This window comes from Drosophila kikkawai, chromosome 3R (assembly GCF_030179895.1).
Source record: "Drosophila kikkawai strain 14028-0561.14 chromosome 3R, DkikHiC1v2, whole genome shotgun sequence".
Taxonomy (NCBI): domain Eukaryota; kingdom Metazoa; phylum Arthropoda; class Insecta; order Diptera; family Drosophilidae; genus Drosophila; species Drosophila kikkawai.
In genome coordinates, this window is record NC_091731.1 from 35,126,117 (window position 1) to 35,147,894 (window position 21,778).

Consider the following 21,778-nt stretch of genomic DNA (forward strand, 5'->3'; position numbering starts at 1 on the left):
CTCTTGCGATCGCATGGTATGGTGGAGTAGCTCGTTTGGGGTCTTTTTATCTCGCCTTGGGCAATTAGCAACAAAGTCTAAGATTTCATGTTCTGGCTGGCAGAAATTAATTGAAATTACTGCATAAACTTAAGGATATTATCGGTGTACCCTTTTAGGTGGAGTAATTTTTCAGGAATAAGAAGACTTGGAACATGACAACTCTCTAACTCTTTTCATGTTCCAAATTTCTTTTTCTCCTGTCATATTTTATTTTATTTATTATGCTAACACCTCACACCTATAAATTTCCTTATGAATTCTAGGACGCTGACAGAGGTTTTGTTTAGACAAAATAAATTCGTTTAGCCTGTCGAGAGCCTATCGATAACGATAAGTCAACGCCTGCATGCGCGTTCGTGTGCATTTCCATTCTCACACAAACACACCTACAATGCATTTCATTTGCAATTCACACTATGGGAAAGTGAAGTACACATCCAGGAGGGGGGCGTTGTATCAAAGGGTTAAAGAGGCGTGGCAATGGGTGGTGTTGCATTCGAGTTTCAAGTGTGTCAGTCGATGTGAAGTCGAGTGGTTGCTGCCTTTCCTGGCAGGGAGAGGATGTCAGGTAATTGAATAACGTGTCCTCAAATAAATACGAAATTCGCCATGATTTATTTTTATTTTTTTCGTTTGCAACACTTTTTTATAAAACAGAAATGAAAGAATAAATACAAAACAGAAATGGCTTTTGGCCACAATTTAGAAAGGGATTACTACTGGTTTGTGGGGGTTTTGAAAACCGTTTTGTTTTGCTATGAGTCGCAAAAAAAAATTGGAAAACTAAAATCAAAAGGGATTTATCGGAAAAACAAGAGAATTTTTGAAAGTTTGAAAAACAAAGAATATATTTGGGATTAATCATTATATTAGAAGGGTTTTCTTGATGCGTTTTAATCGGTTTTCAATTCGATCTTGACAATAAATATCTTTAACCTGACATCTCCTCGTTTTTCTTCCTATTTGAAGGACATTCCTTTTTGCTTTATCATCCTAAAACGTATTCTTTATGCTTTTAATAAACTTAGTTATGTATATTATTTTACCCACCATTTTTAAAGCCAGCTGACAGCTTCATTAATTAGTTTTCCCTATCTATACAAAAAAAATCCTTTATGTACCAAACACACCCATCTGCAAATGGTAGTTTCCTCATTTTTATTTTGCTATTCATCAGCTGCCAGGCAGCCCCGAGATTCATTTGTCTCGCAACTGGCATTCATCGAATGGCATATCTAAATTGAATTTATAATAGTTGACAAGACAAGGAGGACGACCCCATCATCGCCGACGGTATTGAACCCACCCACCTTGGATCGAATGGTTGGTCAACCAATTCAGAGCAATTCTCATTCATTTACTTCAATCACTTCTCACACATTTTTTGCACCCAACAGACAGACAGGCAGGCACAGAAAGAGAGAAAAAATGTGGCGAAAATTAATTAAAAATCAATTTGATTTTGATTGTTGACTGGGGGGTAGGAGGTGCGGTCCCTCTGCTCCAACTCACCCCCATCTTCTCCACTGTTAACCCATCTATTTGTTCGTTTGCCTCTCCTCGTCGTTGTCGAATGTTTAATTGACATTTGGTACAATGTTTGACATTTTTGCTCTCCGAATTGAATACTTGTTGTACTTGCCTTTTTTTTATCCCCCTCGCCAAGTGTTTTTTATGATTTTTCAATTATGCAATTTTTTCCCTTACATTCCCCTTTGGGTATGGGTTGGTTGTTGTGTTTCATGCTCCATCAAAAACAAATCAAATTAAAATAAAAGAACACTTTTAATTGAATTATTTCGCAAGAAACATTAAATCCCATTCCATGTACGTATTTATTTATCTATAATTTAATTCAATTCAATTGCAAAAGCTCCGAAAAAAATGATAAAACGTGTGAAATGTATACGACAAATTAAAATGAAATTAGTTGAAATGAATTAATATTAAAACACGCTGGTTTTTTCTGACTCTGGATAACATTCTAACAGGCCGTATGTTTCAATGGCAGCCACGGCAAATGCTATTTTGATGGCACGAAGCACGTAGGACATACAAAAACCAGGGTCCCGACAAAAAATATAGCAACAAAAAAGTGCAACATTTCATGGATATTTGGCCAACAAAACTGGAAGGCAGCCAACGACGAATGTCAGACAATGCAAATGAAATGAATGTCAAAGCGTAGAGCAACTGATAAAAATAAATGTGAAACCGAAATAAAGGTAATACATAGAATACCCTACAATATTAAGGGAAATATTTAACATTTTCTGGAAAAATGAATTCATTAAATTTATACTTTAACTCCCTCAATTGGTAAATCAAAAACATATTTTTATGAACTATAAATTCCTTTCTTATAAATTTTGGGGAAAGAGTATTCAAAAGAAATACAAATATTTACCAAAACATATGACAATGAAAAACCTTTTTTGCTTTAATTCAATTTATAATTTGGCACAGACACAAAAACAAAATAAAAACCCAAAAACAAGTAAACAATAACACTTCGAAAAAGGTGTCAAGAAAAAGTATTTAAAATGTATTTAAATTGCAGCAATGCGACGTGAATTCACAAAAATTTAAGCTGAGAATGAGAAGTGATAAACAAAAGCTACGCTTAAGTAAACATTGTAATAAAAGGTAATGATGTCGCACCTTGAAAATGCTTTTAGCTTTTGGGTTTCTCTTGGAATATATTTTTTGAGTTCTCCTTATATTATATTATTACAAAAGTATTGCTAGTTTGGGTACAGTCATCCGATTGTTTTGTTATTGACACAATTATCGGTCATTCATGAAATTAAACTAGATTTAGTTCAACGTTTTCACTTCAAAAGAGTCATGATGCATTGTTTACTGAGTGATGAATCGAAAATCTGTTTTCTCTCACATTTAAGGCAAAAATATTTAACTTTCATTTTCTCAACTACTAAATTTTTGTTTTAATTTTCAATTTGTAGCTTTCATAACTTACATTACTTCCTTCATTAGAATATTTATAAGAGGTATAGATATTTTAAGTAAACGCACCTGTAAAGATAAGATAATATACGAAAAAAACATTAGTTGTTTGTTTGTTTGCTTTACTAAAAATCTAAAAAAGCAAACTTAAATTTACAACATTCTCCTCCACTAATTCCATTTAAGCTTTCGCTTTTTATCCCCACTCTTGAGTTGATTAAAAATTATAACGCACTTAAAAAAATTATTTTTTTCGTGTTCACTTATGCCTCATTTAACCAAATTAAAAGTAAACACGAAACAGAGTGCTGGGTATATAAAAAAAAGAGGAAAATTAAAAGGAAATTCTCCGAGGTTGTGTGTGTGTCTGTGTTTGTGCAGATTTAATCAGCAGCAAAGTCACCCAACCGCAAAAAGTATGCAAAGGAAAATTATGAAAAGCCAAGGCACGAAAAGCGTACAAAAAAAAAAGGTAAACAAAGCGAGTAAAGTGAAAGTGACACGCCAATGACGAGAAAAATGAGCCTCATCAACAAATATTGAAGAGGCATACTTAGTGGCTGGAAAAATCCAACCCAACCCCCCCATCCACCCACTAGCAGATGAGCCAACTCATTTGGAATTTGTTTGGCAAGTTCAATGGAAAGGCCAACAAAATATGCACAAGTATTTCATACTCAGTTTCCCCCTTCCGTGTGGTCTCTGCTGATGTCATCGGTCTCGTCGCCTTCGCCTCAAATAGACCGCAACCGGGCAGTGGACATAACCCAACCTACAGTGTCCAGGCATACCATCACCTAACACGGATAGGCTTGAAGATGGACTAACTAAATCTGTCCTGTCTTCCCCTTTTAGTGCTGACTGAGCCAAAGAGAACCTTGTCGGTAGTTCGGTATTTTTTACTTTTTTTCTGGGTACTTTCTCCCTCTGATTGCATTTTTGAATACTCTTTCCTTAAATCAAAATTGGTACCGAAATTCGGTATAAATTTCTTTAAAAACTTGTTATATATACTTTTGTAGTAATTTTTTAATATATTAAAACTCCTCATTTTTAAACTAAAACTCATTTTTAAAAAATTCACTCAATTCGTCTTCAAAAATTCCTTTTAAATTCCCCGCTTTTCCACAGAAAAAGAGCATCTATCTAAAGCTTAAGGTCCCGGACTCCTGTCTGAACATTGGCATTACATAGGGTCTGGGGGCAAAGTCTCTCGTTTGCCTTCGACTTTAATAACTTTAAGCAGCCACGGTCAATTTAATTTTCATGGCAGGCGGGCGCACAAGACCAGAGACATTTGGTCCTGTTCGTAAAGCAAAAGGACCTTACGGATGGAGGGCGACAGGACAGGACGATATGTATATCCTAGCATCCTTGCACAAGGCAGGCGACAATTTGAACGAACATATGGAGAAGAAACAAAGAATGAGGAAAAAAGAAAAACACTGAAAAAGAGAGGAAAAACTTGAAAGGAAAACTTGATTATAAAGCGATGACTTCACACTTTGCTGGACGGCGGATAAAATAGGAAGAGTCGGAGGTGGGGCAAAAGGGGAGCTGGGTGGTTTTAGGACATATAATTTTCCTTTTGGCCTGGACAAGGACATTGTGCAAACAGAGGCGTGTACCGAAATGAGGCGAAAAAAGGGGGACACAGGACTCTGCTGCTGCTGCTGTAATTTAATACTTTTCTAATATGTAGTTGTCTTTCTTTCTCTCCCTGCCTCTCTCTCTCTCTGTCTCTCTCTCTTCCTTCCCCTATTTTCCCCCCATTTTTGGGGCAAAGAATTTTAATAGAATTGGTAAGCTGAGATGGGTATACTCGTACTCTCCTTCTCCTAAAACCCCCTTTCTCTGTGCGTGATTAGATGTCCAAAAAGTAGGCAATGAAATTTGGAAAATATGCTATGTGTGCTATCCCTTGCTCTATCTCTTTTTCTCAACTTATCTCTTAGTAGGTCACACTAAAAATAAAGGCGAGAGATGAGGGAACGAGAGGCTAACAAAAAGCCGCCGAAACAGCAAAAAACTAAAGTCAACAAGTCGAATCGACAGACTTTTTTACGATGCCAAGGGATTGGCAAGCGGATAGATAGGGTTAAGGGATAAGTGTGTGTTTTTAAGAGACGTGAAAACCATATTTTGTGGTTCGAGTATATAAATAATAAGCCTGTGTACATATTTTCTTTGGCAAACAAAATTATTTAGAGTTGCTGATAAATCATTCATATTTTGTAAATTTACTCAAGATTATAACTTGAAGGAGGGAAAAAGCTAAACTAAGCTCTCATTTAGCTAAACATAAAATTATCTGAAATAATCTACTTTTTTCATAATTATTATCATATTTCTTTTTGCCATTCCACTGTATTTAACTTAGCTAAAAATGCAATCAAATAAATGAGAAAAAAAAGCCAACAAAAGTGTTTCTTGAAAGTGGTTTTCTTCAGCTATCTATCATTTTATCCTGCCATCTTTCTCAAAGTCTAGTTAATGTCGTGTCTCGGGCTACGTGTCACTTACTACAACAAAACCACTATTCTCAAATATACAATAGCGACAATTTGCCAAAAATAAGAAAATAAGAAGCACCAGCCAAGAGAGAAAAGGAAAATGTCGAAGCCAAAAATAAAGTCATGTTTAATGGCGTACAAAACACACCGTAAAAAGGCGAGAAGAGACCATAGAAGGACCAAAAAAAATAAAATAAAATGTGTTGAAGAAGGAAAAAAAAAAATTGAGTGTTGAGCAGCAGCAACAAAAAAAAAGTGAATGCAAAGTTATTTGATTAAGTCACTTAAGGCAAAAAAGAAGCAAAGGATGGAAAAAGGAACGAGGGTATCCTTTAGTAAGGCTAGTTCCAGCCAGGACAAAAAACACTGTACAAAAATTTGTATTTAAATGTTGCATCGTAAAAATCAATGTTATTGAATTTTATACCTAGAAAATATGATTGCCTATTTTAAAACACATTTTTAAGAGTTTTAATACTCTAGTCATTCCTGGACAATCTAAAACCGGTTGAGAAGTTTAGGAAACAATATAAATTAAATCATAAAAAACTCATTTTAAATAAAAAATAAAGTAGGAAAATATTCCGCAAATATTTTTAAAGGAACTTCTTGTAAAATTGTATAAAAGTTGTTGTACAATAAGCAACACATTTCTCCAAGTGTCTTGGTAATACCACTCAGACAGTAGCAGCAGGCAAAGGATCACAAGAGGTTGAGGGCAGACGTGGGATTCTCCGCTCTGCATGTAATATTGACATATTGAACAAACGTGCGGCAAGCCCAAAAGTAAAATTGGCGCAGAGAAAAGAAAAACCCATCGAAAACGCAAGTGCAACAAAGCCAAAGGAGAAGGACACGGGGCCAGTGGTTTCGCCTCCCCCCATTTTTCGTTGGACGAACAGACAGCCAAGACTTAAAGGACTAAATTCATATTAAAAGTACGCGCTCAGCAGACATGACAGCAAAAGGAGATAGATGGCGAATATTTCACTGGCGAAAAGGAGTTTGAAGAATTGAGGGCGTGACTCACAGAAGAGAAGAATAAAGCTATAAAACAACATTTTAGGTCTTATGGAATAAATACAACTTGAGAAATTATTTTATATTACAAAAAAAAAAAAAAAAAAAAAAAAAAAATTAAATAAAAATACAAAAATCAAAAATATTAAATAAAAATTTAAAAAATATTTTTATAAAAAGTACTGATAATAAAGACCTTTAAAATTATAAAATGTAAGAAAATTACAAATATTAAAAAATTCTAAAATTATAGTTAACCCATTTTCGGCGCCCCTACGCCACCTTCACAGCTTGAAACCGCAAATAGTTGGAGAGAAAAAAATAGGAGGGAAAAATTCTAAAATATATTGCCAAGGACTCGACAGCATAGACGCACGTACACTCCTTTTTCCGCCCCACCCTTCCACTGCGTCCTCAGGAAACCTGGGGGAAAGAGAGGAGCCACAAGCAGAAGTAACCAGCATCGAGACACATTTTCTAATAATGTTCCAGCGTCACGTATTAATGCGTTTGTTTGTATCTTCATTTTACCCGCTGGCATTTTAATGTATTTATTTTTTTCTCTCTCGCCCCCGCTTGCTTTCCCGCCCTGAAGGAGAAAAAGCTAGGGAAAATGGCCCTGAGAACGGGGTGAGAAGTTTTCTCTGGTGGTTTTTTCGGGCATGTTTGTGCATGCGACACACTCGTCTGGATAATAATGAAGTACGTTTACGTGTAAACTCTATCTAATATGTATGCTAAAAGCTTCAGCCACACCAAACCCAACGGGGAAACTGGGGACCAAAAAATCAGAGAGTTTGAGGAAAGGAGCAGAGAAAGAGACCCGGAGATACGCGATGAATTTTTCTACATTAGGTCGGATAAGAGCGGTGACAAAGGGGTAAATATCAGGAGTAGAAATTAATTACAGCTCGTTGATGGAGAGTTGAGTGCTAGGATCTAGCTGCTGCTGCAAGAATCCAGGGCATTTGGATTATTGGTGAATAGAAAAGAGAAGAAAATGTCCGGAGGAGCGTATAAGTGAGTGCATGAATAATGAGTGAGCGCTGGTGGCAAAATGGAAGTGAATAATGAATTAGTTCAAAAGGAGCATCCTGGTTGATGGATGGTGTGGGAAATTATTTATTAATCAAAATGGGTTTGGATTTGGGTAAATTAATTATGAGCAAAGGGTAATAATTCAACATTAAATCAAATGTTTTCAGTGGGAAATCTAACCATACTTCATAGAGTAATGCTTCCATTATAATTTATCCACTTTAATTAAGTGCACTTCTCTCCACCTATTTGACTGCACTTTCGATCGGCTTTTCCACGCTCAAATTCTCCTCCGACAGCATTTGCTATTTTCATATGATGTTGATAGCAGGAAAGTCTCGTCCTGGGCCTTATATACACATTAATTCACTTTAGCATGAAAGCCACTTTACACTATTACCCGCATAACAACTCGGGGGGTGTCAGTTGGGGGGAAACTATAGGGGCTGCGTGAGTGTATGTGTCTGTGGTTATTGCAAAACTGCGCAACGTGGAAAAATTCATCAAGCGCAAAATAACATTGCATACTTTATGGCGCATTATGAAAACACACGCGCTAGACTTGAGTGTGCGGACGGAATGCGGGAAGGTATGATGGATGGAGTGGAGGAGTGTCGGATTGGTGGACTGCCAGAGGTGGTAGCGAAATTTGCGCTACATTTACACAAAAACGTTTTAGAAAATGTGCACAACACGACAACCCTGTCTCTTGCATCGCTCTATCTCTCTTTGGCATTCGCAATTACAGTGGACAATATAAAAAGAGAACCTTTAACTAGTAGATGAAGTACAGTAGACGTTTAATAACTAGTTCTGCTTACTAATAATATAACCTTGTAAGATATAAAATAATATAATACTCAAGGGTGCTTAGAAAACACTGTTGTTTTTTAAAACTCTTAAAAGGATGTCTAAAAGTATGCAATGCATTTTTATAGATTGCATCTCATTATAAATTTGATTTGTTTTTAACGGTTTTAACCTCCTTTTAGATTTTCCTAAATCCATCCCCGTATATATTTGTTACATTTTTTAAGGATTAGCATAAAATTTAAAAAACTAAGAACTAATTCCTTCTATTTATATTCCACTGTTTCAAAAACATGAAAAACGCAAGCTGGCAGTTAACCCCGAAAGCCTGCACATGCTGCCCTCTTAACCCTCGACAGACCCCAACGAGTTATGCAGATAGAACTGCTGATAATGATGATGATGATGACGACGAGAGCCCCAGACGGAGACAAGTTGAGAGGGGACAAGTGTGGAGTGTAAACAGAGCAACAATCATGGCGACGAGGACGATGATGATTGTAATGATGACGATGATGATGAGAATCCTGATGATGATGATAATGATGGCGGCAGTGGTGACGGCGCGTCTCTCTAGCTGACGTCAGCCAGTGTCCTTTCTCCTCCTCCTAGGAAATCCTTGTGTTCCAACATTCGCGGGATATTTTCGCCATATGGCAGAGTAATGATAATAAACTCCTAAAAACACAGCACGGTAAAAGAGGGAGAGGAGAGCGGTGGGAAAAGCAACAGGAGTCGGGAAAAACTGTCGTCATCGCCTTCAAGGATGTCACTCGGCTCTTATCTGCGGCAGGAGCTGCAACCAAGCAGCAAACTCGGCAGCTCTGCAACTCGGACTAACGCCCCAGATAGCGTCAGTTATTTTCATTCAATTTCAGGGTATCCTCATTCCCCATCCCCCATTCCTCGACTCTCGACTCACATTCCACAATGTGCCACAGATACAAACCGCAGGAAATTGCGCATTTTGTTTGATTTCCATCCGTCAGACTGGGTTGCAAAATTTAAGCAACAATAAATCTCATGTGCGAATGGAAAATAGTGAGGGTTAGAGACCAGAATAAACGGGTTAAATGGGAATTTATTTTGGGAAACTGGGATTCAGTGTGTGGATTTGTTTTCCACCAAAAAATTCCTATGCATTTTAAATGAACAGGAAAATCTTATGATGAGAAATCTGGAGAAATATCTCTTTGAATATTAACAGCATTATTTTAGTAAACATATGTTATTTGTCCTTATTTCCTGAGTCTTCAAATAGGGTAAATATAGTACGAGTTTCCATTTCCTGGCCACAAATCGCATTAATATTTTTACTTAACAACTAACTAACAACTGACAAATGCAATTAAAAATGTGCAGAAACAACTCAGTTCCCCAATGTCAGTAAAAAGCTGCAAATTAAACGCATACAGGGAAAGAAAATCTAGGAACTTAGACATTACAAATAATATTTAAATACAAAAAGAAAATTTTAATTCTCCTTCATATAAATATTTTTAAAATGTATAATTTTCTTCTTGTGATTCCCCTATTTAAAAATTATGGTTAATTAATAACCAATATTCACGATTATTTGTCTCTGTGCAAAGCATCATCAGGCGGACAAGGACATGGCCATCAGCGCTTGGCTAACGTTGTTTCATCAACTCATCGCCGGCATCCTTCGTCTGCTACTTGGGTCCTCCTCACCCTACCCTGCCTGGGTTTTGCTCCTGCTGTTTTTTTCTGATGCCGACGCTGCTGCTATTGCGCTATCGCCGCTGTGGCCCCGCAGGCGTTATATGTAATTGCATTTTTTAGTTTTAATGGAGCGTACACAACCAGGAATAGGAACTGAACTGAACTCAGCTCAGAATGAGGAGCGGCAACAGTAGCAGCAGCAGCAGTTTCCCTTTGGCTGGAAGCTCTCTCTCTTGCTGCGAATGTAATTAATTTGTAACGTTTGATGACAAGCTTAATGGCCAACCGTCCAGCTGGGTGGGATGAATGATCAAAAAGGCAGGGGAGGCGGTGGATTGGTTGGAAAATATAGGAAAAGCTGTGGAGACTCAAGTCTGCCGCCTGGTGCGTGTGACTGACTGGATCGGTGGATTGGAGCGAGTATCGAGGGTGGCTTTCTAATAGTTTTATAATTGATTCTGATATGATTTGGCAAAATGAGAAAAAAAAATTAAAAACAAGGGAAAACAAAATTGCAAAACATCGTATATTCGATTTACAGTTCATTTGAGGGTGGCAGGAGACTCAATTGAAAATTCGATGTAAGGAGGGTTGAAATTAATGACTAAACTGAAGCAATTTCAAGATATATCTGTTCTAAAATCAACAAGAGCTATATTTGGAATTTTAAAAGCCAATTTCGGATAGATGTATCTCTTAAATTCATAGCTAGATTAAACAAATAACTATCTTAAATTTATATATTTTTTTAAAAGATAAGTCCTGCTACCTATACTTAATCCTGGATTCTTTCTACTCTCTTTAACTATCCTCCTCTACCATTAGAGACCATTTCCCTAAACTATTTCAATAATTTTCTTTGATTGCTTTAATTTAACACCAAATTCCAGTAGCGAAAATCACCGCGTTACCCTAATAGGCAGTGGCATGATTAAAGCCAAGACAAACATTCGCAATGGGGCGCAGACACGTGCAAAATGAGTTAACAATTTGCATGTAAATCTGCGACGACAAGTCGCCTAATGTTAACCCATTAAGGCCGTGAAAAGCTGTCGCCGTTGTCGCTGCCCTGAAATCAAATTGTCGTCGTCGTCGTCGTGGTTGCCGTCGTAGTTGCCGTCGCCGCCTCGTCATTGCAGATTTTCCAGTTCGTTTCGCGCCAACGTGCGGGAAAAAAGTCACATTAGATGACTTCCCAGCGATATCATAATGAGCGAAACTCTGAGCATTTTTCTCGCCTCCTAATGATGCTTGAAATCAGCTTGGATAGAAGTCAAGAAAATGTGATCTTGTACAAAAAACAAAAAGGAGGAGGAATATTATATTTAAAACCTGTTGATGATCGAAAGTCTGGGAAGATTTAAAGTAGAAAAGCTAAAGTTAAGAAATTCTGCTTATAAAGCTTCAATAAAATCCTTAAAAATAAGACTTCTTTTAATGGAAGATATATAAGAAAGTATTTTGATCTTTGCATATCAAAGTTTTAGCTTTAGTTTTGAATTATAGATTTATGGATATTTTTGACTCAGAAAGTAGTTTAAATCTATTAAAACATTGTTTATTTTCTAACAAATATATTTTATATATTTTTGAATCTAAAAAAAAACATATTTTTACCAATTTTTTAGCTCATTTAATTATTAACCCCCAAATATGTTTAAACATTTATAATTATTGTGGGCATCAATAAAGGTGGCGGCGTGAAAATCCTATAGACTTTAATTGGAATCCCCTCGAGGCGGCATGGCAAACAAACCAGAGTTGTCAACTCTATCTTTGTCTATCTGAAATTCTCTTTCAAATCCCCTCCGCCCCTTTTCACACATCACTGCTATCATCGGGTCTTCTTCTTTTTTTTTTAGCCATCTCAAGCTTCGGTCTCGGCTTGCTCCTCTTCTACTACTTCTGCATGTCGGCAAAGTTTTTTGATATCATGAGTGTGGTTAGGTGCTGGGCTGTAGCAAAAAAACAACAACAAATAAAACAAAAGAAACAAGAAAAAAAAAAAATAGTAGGGGGCACTGAGGTCTGAGTGAGTCTACAAAAGTGTCACAGCATAAAAGCACAATCTATCCCCACCGCCGCCCCCTTTTGTAGACTTTATCGGTGGTGTGTCCACTCTGAAAAGTGTGAGAATAATGTGGACACGGCGGAAAAGGCAGAGGAACACCCAAAGACAGACACAAAAAGAATCAAACACACAGACAGACACACACTCTCACATGAGCATTCAACCATTGCTGTGTCATTCACACCGAATAGAAGTTTTTTTCTTAAATTTTTTACTACATTTTATATACTCTATCTTTACAAGTTATGAATTATTAGCTTATTATAATATTTTGTATTGTAAAACTTCTGGAAAATGTAATAAATATATACTCAAAATATTTTCAAGCTTAATTTTTTGTTAAATAGTTTTTCTAACTGCTCCCAAAAAGTGTCCCTAAAATTCCCAAGTACAAATTCAGCGACTCGCTGGTATATAAATAACTAATTAATATCTGAGGTTTCCACTAAATATAAATTAATTTAAGATTTCACTTTAGGTTGACTAATTTCTTATTTTAAACTAAATATTATATTTATAATATTTGTTATATTTTTTTGCCAATCTGTAAAAGCAGTATATTTTTTTCAGAAAGTGTATTTAATATGTCTTCAATACGCTACCCCTATCACTTGCTTGTACTATTCTTTTTTAGGGACATGGAGGACAACTTTTTCGTTGCCGAGTTTTTAGCAAACTCATTTATGTAGTTTTCGCTTCATGTTTACTTAAAGTTCAACTCGAGTGTTGTTTTTACAAATTGTTATCCACTGTGTGTGCCTGTTGGTTTGGTTGTGCCAAACATTGTATGTCTGTGTATGTATGTTTGGGTGTGTGATGTGGGTGGGCGGTAATAGAAGCAGACAGTTTTGGAGTCATTGCCGCAGTTTCAGTTCAGGAGTCAGTCGAAATTCAGTTTCGGTTTTTGGCTTTGTTGCTTTGACCTTAGTTTTTCCTTCTAGTTTTCCCTTTTTCCGGTTACATAGCCATGGAGTTGGGTCCATGATAGTTTCAGTTTAGATTAGTAAACATTTCTAATTAATGTTGAAAAGGCGTGCAATTTGCTTGGCTTGTGGGTGTGTTTTTTTTTTTAAATAGGAAGAGAAGGTTTTGGTATTTAAAATCTAGAGATGTGTGGAAAATGTTTCCCAAATTATATTTTAAATTTAATAATCTTAAATGAGTTCCTTACACATTTTCATTTTGTTACTAAATTTGTCCCTCAATTATTTCTTTTTCTAAAAGCACAACCCATTAACTTTCTAATCTCTTAATAATTCCTTTCAACACTTAAACTCAACAACAGCTTAAGGGAAATAATTACCATTTATCGGAGGGATTTATCCATAAAACTAATTACAAAACCAAAATCATAATGCATTAACCAGTCTAAGCTTTTAATTTTCAGTCTTTGATATTTTATTGATGACTTTTCTCGCCACATTTTCCCCTTAGCATTATTTAAGTTACCACCGCTGACGTAATCCAGTCAAGAAACCCATCAAAGAAATATTAACGCCAGTCTGGTGGCCACAATAAAAGAACACACACACACATATTGTCCGTCGACCGTGTCAACAGTTTAGCACACAAATAGTAGTAGATATATCGCGTATAGCAAGTGGACCCCTAAGGAGGACCCTCATCAACCTTATTTATAGATTTATTTATGCGTTGCTTTCCCACTTTATTGATTCCCACCACAAGACTATCGTAGATCGGGCAGTTGATTAATTTAATTAATCAAATAGACATTAGCGGCACGAACCACGAATCCCGGATCGAATCAAAGCAATCATTATGGAGAATAAAACAAAGAAGACGGCGAGAGGAAGCCAATTCGTTCAATGAACTTGCACCAGAAACGAAAAAATAAGCACCATAAAAAACAAATTAAATTTAGCTAAATTTTATGCTAATTATCGTTCCACTTAATTGCCTGCTTGTTGCACATTCTGGATGCTTTTTAGACCAAGGAAAGTTGGCTTAGAAAGTCGCCAATAAAAACCACTGGCCATTGACCCAAAAACAAGTCGATAGTAAGTAAAGGAAGCCCCCTGAAGAAAATCCGTTCTGCCAGAGGAAAAACCAGATTTTCCTCACAACTTCTTACTGACATTTACAGCTTGGACAAAAATTGCAGCAGAAGCAGAAGCAGCATCTAGGCTCTGTGTGGAGAAAAAGCTGCAGACAGCAGACACATGGAGATAATGTCTTTGCATGTTTTGTGCCATTGCAAATCTCGGCGGACCCAATAAAAAAAAAAGTAGTAAAGGAAAAGAAAGATGAGGAGAAAAGAAACCCAAACCAGGAAGCCACAGTAAAAAGGCCCAGATGTTCGGTCAGACAGAGCTGCATAAAGAGGGGCTAACCAGTTGAAAGGGGGCCTGCCTGGGGTCTCTTTTTCATTCTAACCATCCAAGTGTGTGTTTGCATCGTTGTTCTAGGCCAGTTTACATTGCAAAACTTTTGAGAAATTGATGCTGCACGAAGGCATAGGTAAAAACAAGGCAAAAAGCAGCTAACGAAGGCGCGGTACCATAGTTTTTTACTTAACCAAAAGCCTTTAATGCTAGTAATAAGACTAAGGGTCAGCTTTAAGCCTCTTTGTCAAGTGTCTGAAAGATAAACTTAACCTTAAGCATATTGATTTTTTACCCTCCTTAAATGTATTCAAACGTAAAAGAATTACAATTACATTAATATTATATTAAACTAACGTCTGATTTCAAGAGTGATATAGTAAAGCTTAACTTAAAAGAGTTATTTAAGTAGCACCAACTTCCTTTAAAGGCCATAACTATCCACCTTTTCCCCGAGTAAGTGTAGCATCAAAGAAATCCCAGCGAATCGCTTCAATTTATTGCCATCGATTGTAATTATTCAAATGGCTGTGTGGCCAAAGTTTTTGTTCTATTTCTCTTTTTCCCTTTACCATTTGCCATTTTCCAACTTCTTGTTGGATTTTTCCAACCTTTTTTTTTCTCCTTTTTGCCCCATCAAGTTTTTCCAGTTCGCTTGGAACACACACTATGCAAATTGTTTTCGGAACTTTGCAGCTAAATGAGATGTAAAGCAAATTGCTTGGGTGTAATAGCCACAGTTTCAGCTGCACTGCCAAGAGACTGGAATTAATTGGGCGACTGTAACCGACTCCTATTCATAATTGGCCCGTGACGAATAGGAAATATTTCAGAATATATAAAATAAAAAAAGCATAATAATAAGGGAATGAATGGAACTGGCTAAGCAAACAATGCCCGCCGGATATGGTACAACAGGTACATAGAAAAAAAAAAATGAGGGGAAAAGGAGGGAGAGCTTAACACCCAAAACGTGACATCATCATTTTACGACTCTATGATTCCCAAGAATGGTCAAGCAAAATCGACACTGGTTCCGACAAATTGCAATTAAATGTGAGTGAAAAGGCAGGCGGAAAAGGGAAAAAGTGGCCACAAAGAGAGACACACAGAAAGGGAAATAAAAAAAATGTATATAAATAATATAAAGACGGCCGATCAAAAGATGGACAATGACCCGAGAGTGGAAAACTGAGACAACAAACATGGATGATGGCGGCATTTAAAATAATAGTAAAGCAAAATGCGGCATAAACAATAATTAAGCTTAAGCGCAATGTGCGTAACAATAAGTAAAAGAGACGTTCGAGTGAAAGAGGAAGCTACAACAATGGTCAAAAGCGAGACATTGACCCAGGCCTAAAGCCAAGACTCGAACCACATATCTTATTACCATACTGCAAAACTTGTTGCTTACAACCCACAACTCAACATGTTGACAAGCTCTAGGGGGCTCAAAGTTAAGGCCAAGGTCAGGCTGGCAACATGTTGCCAAGCTTAATTTGTTGGCAATTACAAAATAAAGCGAGAATAAAAAGGGTAGGAAAAATAAGTTAAGACTGTATGACGCCTAAAATGGGTAAAGGCTTCACTTGAAACTGTATAAAAATTTTAAAAATAAAATATACAACACTTTGAATACTTTTATATCGAATAAAATATTTGATTTATTTCCTCTGATATCCATTAAAATATCTTAATACCTTAATAAATCATATAGGCATAGCAACAGCCTGCTAAAAATAAAATACAAGGAAGCCTTACCAATAAAAACCAGTTGGCCTGATCTACATCTTTTTTCTTTTCCTCTTTGGCAACATGTTGCCAAGGCTCGTAAGAAAAAAAATCTGGCTTCCTTGGCAAAAAAGATACGCGCAGGTCAGGAGTTGCACGTCGTGAGCCTCTGCTGGTAGCCACAACACCAACAGGAACACATACTTGTTAATAGCTGTGAGGGGAAAAATAACAGCCGACAACACCAAGAAATGCCGGAAAACTTTGGCCAAGACCAAAAACCACTTAAAAAAGGTCAGCCAAAAGTTGCAACACACACACAAACACATGGTAGTACTGCTTCGCAGCTAGAAGCTGATAATCATTCCCCCATCCCGAAACAATTTAACATGCCTGGTCAGGAATAAAGAAAGAAACTTTAACTCCCACTTCCTTAGATTATATCCTCCATCTCCCGATTTTCTATAATTTTCTCCGCCACCGCCAACGCCACCATCACCCAATAAATGCTCTCTTCAAACTAATAATCATGACTTGTTAATCTTTACGCTGCTCTTCTCACTTGCTAAATTGTTGCCTTTTTTATTGAGTATGATACACTACCTCTTGTAATGGGTATATACGAGTTGCTGATAATTTTGTAAAAAAAAACTTTAATAAAGATCTTAAAATTTGCTTTAATTATAATTCCCAAAGGGTTTTGGTTTTATAATGAAAATCGTAAGCGACTGGACCTCTTGATTCTCTTATAAGGTTTAGGTCGTCGTTGCTAACAAACACTTTGAAAATAATAAATATTAAAATAATAATAATTCTATAGATAAATATATTTTTTTAGAGCATTCAACTTTACCTTTGCAAAAATTCATAATTACCCTTTCTTTCTTCCTTTTTCATATCATCATTTTGGACATGTTCTAAGCTGCTTGGATTTAACGGTGGATGATTGTTGCTATTTTTGTTGTCGGCTGTTGGGTTCCTACTATTACTACCTCTTAGTACCGACGCTGCTGCTGCTGCTGCTGCTGCTGCTGCCTTTTTCACGCATTATCGTCATTATCATCAGCATTGCGAGAGATGATTACCCGAATGCCGCCAACTATTATAGATGATGTAAGTGCAAAAAGCCATTGAACGCTTATTATTTTTCTACCTCGCCGTCTCATGATTTTTTTTTTTTTTTTGTGTCTCTTCCTAGCCAGCTTTACTTAACCAATAAACGCGAACGGAGCAATAAACTTTGAACAGACATTGTGGCTAGACGACAAGCTGTGAGAGGAGAACCTTTCACTTTGGTCAAAGCCAAGTTGCCCTTTTTCGATCTTTAATGTTAAATTCAGCTAAGCAGCTTAAGACCATCTTTCGGAAGGGAAACTTTGTGGTTATCCTTGAACGAAAACACTTTCATTGACTCCCGTTGGCGTTGGCGTTTGCCAAAATGCTTTCGTGGGCGTTGGGAAAGCAACCAAAACAGAAGAAAAGGACACATCATTTTCTCTTTCCCCTGCCACCCTGCCACTTATCATCTGCAGTTAGTGGCTTGGAAGTTACTTGGCTGCATTTTCTGTTTAGCTGCGTTTAGCTTACCCCGTATTTTTGGCACTTAACCAAGGTTAAGTAAGACTTTCCCCCAATCTTGCAGAGAACAAAACCCAGAACGAATCCGCCAAAGGAAGTGATAAAGAGGAAGTAAAAAAGGACATAAAAGGGAGGAGGAGGTGGACCAGCGTGGGTTGCTTAAGATTCAATTCAAGGACTTCTAGCCAAAGTCGTTAAAGTTGTGGAAAACTATAACTGGAGATTGTAAAAAAGTAAAGCTTTAAAAATATAATGAAAACTATGGAAAATGGAAATAATTACGCGTAAAATAAATGAAGAGAACTAAAGCCTGTTTCATATTTTAATTAAAAAAGAAAGAGAGCTAGTAAAAAACAAGGTTTATGTTGCTTTTAAATACTTAAACAATTTAAAGAAGGTTGTACTTATTGCCCCAGGATTTCATTTATAAATTCAGCAAAGACTTTGATAATTATTTAATACACTATTTGTTAAAAAATTAATGTAAAAAATATACTGTTTATAGTTCTGTTATCCTTTCAGATGCTTCTCTTAAGTTATTTAAGCATATCTGAGGCTTCAGACTTCTTTTCGTATAAATAAACAAGAAAGGAAGCTAACTTCGGCACGCCGAAGTTTGTATACCCTTGCAGATTGGTTTTGATGTTTATATTATAGATTTAAATGATGAAAACACTCACAAAACAGAGTTTCATTAAATTTTACCTATACTTATTATGTTTAAAGTTTGACAGTTACAGTTTTACATTCCCAGCTTAAGGGGGTCTTCTCATTCAAAAGCCGTTTTTTGGACCCTTTTTAAAAAAATTCTTATTTGAAAACGCAAAGAATAATTGAAAACTTTTTTTAATTATTGTATTCAAAAATGTTCAAAGTAACTAAAAAAGTTGTTCTTGCCTCGATACGAGGGTTGTTCAAAGAGTAATGAGACTTCAAACTTGGTGGTCGAAAAAAAAGGTGTCGTCCTGGCGGCCACGATTCAGGGTCTCCAGAGCGTCCGAAATGAAAAATAAAAACGGGGTTATAATCAGAATTGATGTCATTTTCGGGTGACGGAACAGATTTTTTTTTTAATTTTTTTAAACAAAATGGCGGCCATTCAAAAAAAAAATTTCAATTTCGGGCTTTTTTTTGTAGTTTAGTGTAAAAAAAAAATAGAAAAAAAAAATTTAAAAAAAATCTGTTCCGTCACCCGAGAATGGTGACAATTCTGCGTCGACTCCACTTTGTTTCATGAAAATCGGTTCAGTTGAACTGGAGATATCATGGCCGCCAGTTCGAAAAACGTGGTTTCGAGATAAACGCGTTTGAAGTTTGAAAAAAGCTCATTTTGCGAAGAACTTGCTTCACAAAAAAGGCTGTATCTTCTAAAGTAATTCGAATTTCTAAAAATCCTTTTGGGGACATATACATACCATCCCAAGCTATAAATAAATGCAAAAAAAAAAAATCGAAAAAAAAAATTGCCCAATGAGAAGACCCCCTTAACATATTTTATACATTTACCGATCGGTTTATATGGCAGCTATATGATATAGTTGCCCGATTTTTATGAAATTTATACCAAAATTCTAAAATAATAAAAAAACTTATATCTCAGAGTAGATAAAAATACGTTGAAAAACAACGAAGCTATAATTTTTTTTCCTATTAATTTCCCGATCGTTCCTATGGCAGCTATATCATATAGTCGTCCGATTTTCATAAAATTTTTACCAAAATTCTGAAATAATATAAAATGGCCATATCTAAAAAATTTTGCAAAAATGTTGAAAAACAGCAAAGTTATAATTTTTTTTCTAAAAATTTATCGAACATTTGTATGACAGCTATATGATATAGTCGTCCGATCCGGCCCGTTCCGACATATATAGCAGTGAGAGTATATAGAAGACTATATGCAAAGTTTCATTCAGATAGCTTTAAAACTGAGGGACTAGTTTGCGTAGAAACAGACAGACGGACAGACGGACAGACGGACAGACGGACATGGCTAGATCGACTCGGCTGTTGATGCTGATCAAGAATATATATACTTTATAGGGTCGGAAATGTCTCCTTCACTGCGTTGCAAACTTCTGACTGAAATTATAATACCCTGCAAGGGTATAATAAATCAACTTGCTAAGAAAGAGAGGGTCTGACCACGACTGAAAGAGACAGAAAATAATCAAAGAGCCGTCTCTTTCCTTCAAAATAAAGCCAGCGAGCAAAGTGCGTAAACAAAAACAAACAAGATGCAAATTGAAATTGAAAACGTTACGCATGCGCTGCTTTACCGAACCGAACTTGACTGGACTTTCCATGGCAATCCGCATGTGTTTTTTGGTTTTGTTGCTATTCCTGTCGCTCGACTTTCAAACCTATCGAATATCAAAGCGAGAGAGAGAGAGCGAAAGAGTCGACGGCACAGCAGCAAATGGAAATTGCAATTGGAAACGTGAGGTTGAGGTGCAGAAAACTCAGCATCCACATCCACATCCACCCCAACCCATCCACGCATCTTTTCCGTTCAGTGAGCATCCGATGATGATGAAATTGAATCTGCTCCGGCTCTAAAGGCAATAAAAGTGGGCGACTGACCAGAGAGATGCGTCACAAGTCGGTCGACAGTCGGAGCAGCCATAAGTTATGGAGCCATGGATCTGGATATCCTGAATCAGCACACGTTTACCATCCTCTGGATCATCTGCCTGCTGACATTGAACCTTGAAAGCTGCCAGGCGAAACCAGGTTCAAGCAGCGGGGAGAGGTAAGGTTTAAAAGGAACTAAGTGGGGACTAGGATTTATATTTAAATCAATTCCCAGGGTCCACATCCGTCTCCACATGCCGGAGGTGGTGCGTCAGCACACGCATTACCACAACGTCTACAAGTATCACCCGAAAATCCATCCCGTTCCTGCGCCCGTTCAAGCACCTACAGCGATCGCTTCGTCGCCTCCAAAATACCTGGGTAAACCCCATGTCCAGCTTTTGGGTTACACAACCTCCGTGGGAAGCTCGGGACCAATGGCACCCAATCTAATGCAGCTAATGGCCACTGCAGCCACGCCCAGCATGATGCCATCGCCCACAAGTCTAATGCCCAATTATGGACCCGCTTTATTCGACAATTACAATCAGGATGCTGCGACACCATTGAGTGTGGCGACAACGACAACGACAATGAGACCTCTCCAGGCCTTGAAAGCTGCCACCAAACAGCAACAGATGTTGCAACAATTGTTCTCTGCACCTCAGCAAGCCGATGATGAGGATACCTCTTCAGTGGAGGATAATCAAGTGGAAAACAACTCATTGCTTAACAACAGTTTCCTGGAGGCCCTGCAAAAGGAATATCTTTCGAAATTCGGAGGACGTCGAAAGCGCAAGAAATCCAGTTCAAAGCTAAAGAACACCTCGATCAAGGACTACTCCAATAACTACAGGAGTAAACCCTACTATTATCAAGATGAGGATCTCTCGGAGAACTTTGAGGATTATCAGGACGAGCCACAGGACCATGAGGATTACGAGGAAGTAATGATGATGAGTACACCCAGTAAATATGGTGGTTACTATCCCACAGGATCGGAGGAAGCTGAGGATCAAGCCCAGGGTTATGATACCGCTGTGGCTTTTAGTGGCCAGGACAATAGCATTTCATCTTCGATACCCACTACTATGGAGGATTTCCTAGATAGTGTGAATAATCCCGGATCCAGTTCCAACTACGATCCTTATGACAACTGGCAGCCCTATTCAACCAGTCCCACCATGAGTAACAGCTGGTCCAGACCCACCACGAACTCGTATACGAATTCTCACAATAATTCTTCAAAAAGCCCAAAATCAAGGCCCATTCGATCCCGAGGTAGAAAGAAAATACGATATGTAAAATTAATCACGAGAAAGAAGCGAAAAAATCATATTCGAACCAAAAGATATCGTATTTAAATTAAAGTAAACTTTGAAAGATAAAGGTTTTTGGAGTTACCC

The 21,778-nt window shown here is 37.2% G+C and overlaps 2 protein-coding genes across 6 annotated transcripts in view; one reads left to right on the forward strand and one right to left on the reverse strand.

The window, feature by feature from the left end:
• Window positions 1–21,778, reverse strand: part of pum (pumilio) — a 190,843-nt gene that overhangs the window by 102,387 nt on the left and 66,678 nt on the right. The gene's annotated exons all lie outside the window — the stretch shown is intronic.
• LOC108072042 (uncharacterized) lies at window positions 20,412–21,736 on the forward strand. Its single transcript, XM_017163028.2, has 2 exons — window positions 20,412–20,550; window positions 20,608–21,736. Exons 1-2 carry the CDS (start codon window positions 20,438–20,440, stop codon window positions 21,734–21,736), a joined length of 1,242 nt encoding a protein of 413 aa, XP_017018517.1. The 5' UTR covers window positions 20,412–20,437.

Excerpts from the sequence above, each read along its gene's own strand:
- LOC108072042 (XM_017163028.2), top strand. The coding sequence starts at position 20,438 with ATGGATCTGGATATCCTGAATCAGCACACGTTTACCATCCTCTGGATC. Across the intron at positions 20,551-20,607 it reads GGTTCAAGCAGCGGGGAGAG|GGTCCACATCCGTCTCCACA; the intron begins GTAAGGTTTAAA and ends ATCAATTCCCAG.